Here is a 5,391-nt window from a genome sequence, read left to right as displayed (position 1 = left end):
AATTAGACAAGCCTGAATTTTTTCTAGTAATATGTATTAAATGTATACAAAAAATATATATACAAGCACCGATGACATAATATATCAATTAATTAAAAAAAATTTAAAATTTTTGGACCTATCAAATATTAATTCATCAATTAATTTGTGTGACTAGTTGCTTAGACCCCATTTGACAGTCATTTTCTGTTAAGAATGGATTTTTTTTTTTTTTTTTGAGTAGTTAAAAAGTTGTAAAAATTTTGGATTCACGTGAAAAATATTTTATGGTGAGAATTTTATGATTAAAATGAGTATAAAAAAATATATTTTGAGAAAATGATTGCCATGGGCTATATAAAATATCATTTCTCTCTCTAGTTATATATAAATAAATAAAAGAACGAAAAAGATAAAAGGTTTCTATCTGTAGGAATACAGAGAAGGAAATATAGCATTAGGATCTTCAAACTTTGACAAGTGTTGCACCTTTGGTCCTTATTCTTCAAAATAGAGAATTTGTATCCTTGATCTTTTATTTTATAAGCAATTAAGTTCTTAAGCTAAAATTTTATTAAAAAGACTATTTGACCTATATTTTCAAATGGAAAAGAAATTAATTAAAAAAAAGTATAATAGAAAAAAAATTCTTCGTTTTTACTGAACTCGCATTGAAGTCATTGGCGATGAGTGATAATAGTTCTAGTTGTTTGGACATGAGGTGGGTTCAAGTGAGTGGAGTAGAGAATATGAAGAATTTAGTATTTATTTTTTATTTTATTTTCTATCTATGTAAAGAGGAGTAATACTATATTTTCATTAAAATTTATCTGTTTAATTGAATAATAGTACATTTGCTTCACTGGAGCTAACCTAGACGAGGGTAAAATTGTCCGATGGAGTTCTAACTACTAAAATAAAAGCTTGGGTACTAAAATCTGTAGTGTTACGTTTTGAATATTAGGGAGCGAATTGAAAGACCAATAAAAGTTTGGGGACAATATGTGTATTTCCCTAAAAGTAAGAAACTAACAAGGAGAAAGAAACGGTCTTGTTCCCGACAAAGCTTAACCACCCATTTTGGTCAATATATTTAACTGCCAAACCGTCCATTTCATTATCTTCATATTTCTATTCTACCCAACACCCGTTTCCCAAATATCTCTCTCTACGATCAAAGCAAAAATTTCAGGCGAAAACAACCATGCCGGCGACGACCGATGGTCAAGGTTCCTTCCTCAACCGCATAAGCATCCGCCGCAACCAGGTGGTAGCTATGGAAAATCACGATCAAGAACTCGAAGACCTTGAACTCTTCCAAAAGCATGTTGCTGACCGATTCTCCTACATTTATTCCACCTCCTCCGCCGTCGCATCCACAACCGCTAGTAACGGAACAGATCCTTCCTCGGCAGCCAGTGATTCCCCTAGTGCAGCCCTGGAGAGTTTCACCCCGCCACTCCTTTCAATCTCGTGGTTCCGAAATCTTCTTGATACTTATCTCTGCTGCGAGGCTGAATTCAAGGCTGTTTTGGTAATGGGTCGTGACCCGACCCAGTTTACGAAGACTCCGCTCGACAAACTCATCCCTGACCTCCTTGATCGCTCTGTGAAGGCGCTTGATATTTGTAACGCCGTCACACACGGCATTGAGCTGGTCCGACACTGGCAGAAGCTGGCCGAGATTGCCGTCACAGCGTTGCAGCAGAATCCCATCGGCGAAGGCCAGGTCCGGCGCGCCAAAAAGGCCCTCACCGCCCTTCTCAGTTCAATGGTGCTTGATGACAAAGAGAATTTAAATACCAGTAACCACGGCAAGTCAACAGAACGAACTTGGTCATTCGGCCGTCGTGGCGGCGGCGGCTCTGTAAATAGCAACAAGGACAGGTCCACTGGAAACTTCCGGTCTTTATCCTCGTCGGTGGCGAAACAATGGTCCGCCGCCAAACAGATTCAGGCCATGTCATCCAATCTCGCTGCGCCACGTGGTGGGGAGTCAACAGGTCTGGCCATGCCGGTTTACATCATGAGCACGGTTTTAGTATTTGTGATGTGGGCTTTGGTGGCAGCAATTCCATGCCAAGAGAGGACCGGGCTTTTGACCCATTTTGTTGTTCCAAAGCAATTGGGCTGGGCCCAGCCTATGATTGGGCTTCAAGAGAAAATTGGAGAGGAGTGGAAGAAGAAGGAGAAGAAAGGGAATTCTGGATTGCTTGAAGAGTTGCAAAAGATGGAAAAAGTGTCTCAATCCCTAGTCGATTTTGCCGACTCGTTCCAATTTCCATTGGAGGAGGAGAAGTCGGCCGAGGTGGCAATGCAGGTCGAGGAGCTAGCCGAGATCTGCCGTAAAATGGAAGAAGGGCTCATGCCGCTACAACAACAGGTTAGAGAGGTGTTTCATAGGATTGTGAGGAGTAGGGCTGAAGTTCTTGATCTTCTTGATCAAGTTGGCAAATTATCCACCCCAGTTCCATATTGATGCACATTTCAATTTTACATTAGTTTGTTTATACTTTTTTTCTTTTTTTTTTGGGTCATGGAGATCTATTGTTATGAATTTGTATTTATTTATTTTTCTACTTTTTTTTCCTAATGGATTCCCGGGGAAAAAAAATAAAAAAACCATTTTGAGAGATTTTTTTCCGTTATAAAAGGGTCATAATTTAGAGATTAAAGGGCGATTAAGTCATTTTGCCCTTTTTTTATGTAATCTTGTTGGTGTATCTGTTGAGGCAACAGATGTTTTAATTCAAATGTTATGTATAATAAAATTGCAATTTTTTGTTCTTTAATTATTTTTTATATTTGTTGACTGAAGTTTATGAACATGTTAAGCATATAGAGAACATGCAGCAAGCACACTTTCTATTTGACACGCTTGTAACTAGTTGGGCAATAGGGACATATATAATTTCATTTTACTTAAATTAGGTCGAATTACCAATAGGTGGAGGGCATGAGAGTCAAGATTCGATGTCCAATCAATTAATTCTTGACATTTCATCAATAATTAACATCTTATTTTAAATTTATCCTCATTAACTTTATCACTAACCCACTAAATTGATGATGTGTCATGAATTAATCGAATGGATAACAAATCTCAACTCAGGACATAATCATCGTCCCAACCTACCTTACCCTCTACATGCAAATATTTTGGTGATTGGTGAAATTATAGACGTGGATTTAATGATATTTTCTTTGCAATTATGATGATTTGTTGACATCATATTTATTTAGGTGTATTTCAAATCAATCGCGCTACATATATATTGTGGTTGAAATTAATGTTTACACTTTACCACGTGGCTATATCTATATCATTGATTTTGATTACAACCATCACATCACAGTTTTATTTATTTATTTTTCAAATTGGGGGAATGTTAAGGAAGGTGTGAAGTAAAATGCAAATTTAGCATTATTCAAATAAGTAGCTGTAGACATTTTGACAAGCATTATTGTAGAGTAATTTTGATTGTCAATACTTGCCAATAGGGGTGTCAAAAAGCCCGAGCCGGCCAGCTCGTGGCTCGGAGCAACCGAGTCGAGGCTCAAGTCGAGTCCCATTTTGGGGACACGGGCCGAGCCTGAGCCGGGCCGTGAGCCTTTAACTAAAAAAATGGCATAAAAGACGGCCAAAAAAAAAATTGGGCCGGTCCGACTCTGCTCAGAAATGCTCGAGCCGAAATTATTTGGCTGAGCAAAAACTCGAGCTCATAAAAAAGCTCGACCATTTTAATCAAGCTGAAAGTTTTAGGCTTAAGCTCGGCTCGTTCACATTCCTACTTGCCAACAAGTTCATATGCCAGACATTTTGATAAGCACTTTACAAATTTATGATGATGCCTTACATGAATTTTCACACACACGTCAATTTTGCATTGAAAGAGAATAAATTAATTTTAGCAATGTGATTTGTGGCAGATTATGATTTTGATACATAAATTTCAATTCTGGGATCAAAAGCAAATTAATTAACCATATTTGATTAAAATTTTTATTTAAGTCTAAGTCTACTTTGTTTGAGAACAAACATATGTTCAACTTTGGGAGTATTTGATAAGTGTATAAAATACATCTATCTAGATCTTTAAATATGATTAATTATCTTTAATTTTGATGACATATGACTTAATTTATTGTTAATTTTGTTCGTTAGGTAAAACTCAAGAAAAAATTGGGTGGATTGGAAGAAAGAAAAGAAAAATAGACGAAAATGAAAGAAATTCAAGGTGCAGGGACCAAAGTATAACTATTTAATAGTTGATTCAGATCGTAAAATGGAGATTGACGATCACATATGATCAATTGGATGCAATTCGAGGTCAAATGAGTGAAATATAATTGAAGTATTTTCGCAAATTAATTTTCAGCCAAAAAAGTTATAATCCAAATTTCCAGCCACAAATTGATACCCACTTTTTGGGTAGTAAATGTTTGAATTGAAAATTTTCCATTTTCAAGAAAATTTGTAGCCCTTTTCATTATCTTTTCAACACATTTTGAATCACCTAACTTGGATATCGGAAGAGAAAGTAATAACCAAAATACTAAAATCTTTGCAGAGACACACAATACATTAAATTTCATGACCCGAAAGCCATTTTGGCTCAACGCTACATACATGGTAGTTATGCCTTTATGTGCATACAGGTTATTTTTCCAGATAAATCAGTAATTTTCTTTTGGAATTCAAACTCTTCGAGCCTACATTGAATGCGATTTTGATCTATTCTCTGGCTCTTATAAATTTAAAATAAGGGCTTCACATAGGGAGAATTCTCTCTTGCCTCTTCATACACAATATATCATCAAATTCACCTAACATAAGAGGTCAATTCTTGATTAATTTTGGGGAAAATTGCAACAGAAGCCCCAAATCTTTCAAACATTAGCAGACTTTTTTCAAATCTTTGATTTGTTGCAACCGTCACCCCTAACATTTCCAAACGTTGCATGTGAGGCCCTTTTTAATGGTTTTCATCCAAAATTCCGTTAGTTGACCAAAAAAATTATTTTGACCACATTTCAACAATTTTTAGAGGGACAAAATGGCAACTTTGCATTAAAATCAAAAATTAAAAAATAAAAGTGGTCTTCTTCTTCCCCAACCCACCCACACGCCCAACGCAGACTGCACCAAATTCTCTACTTCTCGATTGGAACTCTTCTCCACATTCTCGGACTTCAAACAGATGAAAACTCAAGATCAAGGAACCCAATTCCCAATCACCATTAAAAAGCCCACAGTCCTACCAATTGAACCCTCATCGGAAGCAGACTCGCTCTTCCAAATCTTAATCCACCACCACAACATTTTTCAACATATGGAGTCATCCCTTCAACTCAACAAAATATCCCTCATCCCTACCTTGATTCAGCGGACACTCCTTCAGTTAAAACACC

At 36.5% G+C, this 5,391-nt stretch overlaps 1 protein-coding gene across 1 annotated transcript; it reads left to right on the top strand.

Moving 5' to 3' along the window:
* Positions 1-1,064: 1,064 nt before the first annotated feature.
* Positions 1,065-2,766, top strand: LOC111398555. The gene has a single exon (XM_023025515.1). The coding sequence runs from the start codon at positions 1,184-1,186 to the stop codon at positions 2,456-2,458; it is 1,275 nt and encodes a 424-aa protein (XP_022881283.1). The 5' UTR covers positions 1,065-1,183; the 3' UTR covers positions 2,459-2,766.
* The last annotated feature ends 2,625 nt before the right edge of the window (positions 2,767-5,391 follow it).

The sequence above is a fragment of the Olea europaea genome, chromosome 8 (genome assembly GCF_002742605.1).
Source record: "Olea europaea var. sylvestris chromosome 8, O_europaea_v1, whole genome shotgun sequence".
NCBI lineage: Eukaryota > Viridiplantae > Streptophyta > Magnoliopsida > Lamiales > Oleaceae > Olea > Olea europaea.
The sequence above is the reverse complement of the archived record's forward strand: the minus strand, read 5'-3'. Positions and strand labels throughout refer to the sequence as shown.

Bases quoted from the DNA above. Each gene is read 5' to 3' on its own strand.
- LOC111398555 (XM_023025515.1), top strand. From the start codon at position 1,184: ATGCCGGCGACGACCGATGGTCAAGGTTCCTTCCTCAACCGCATAAGC.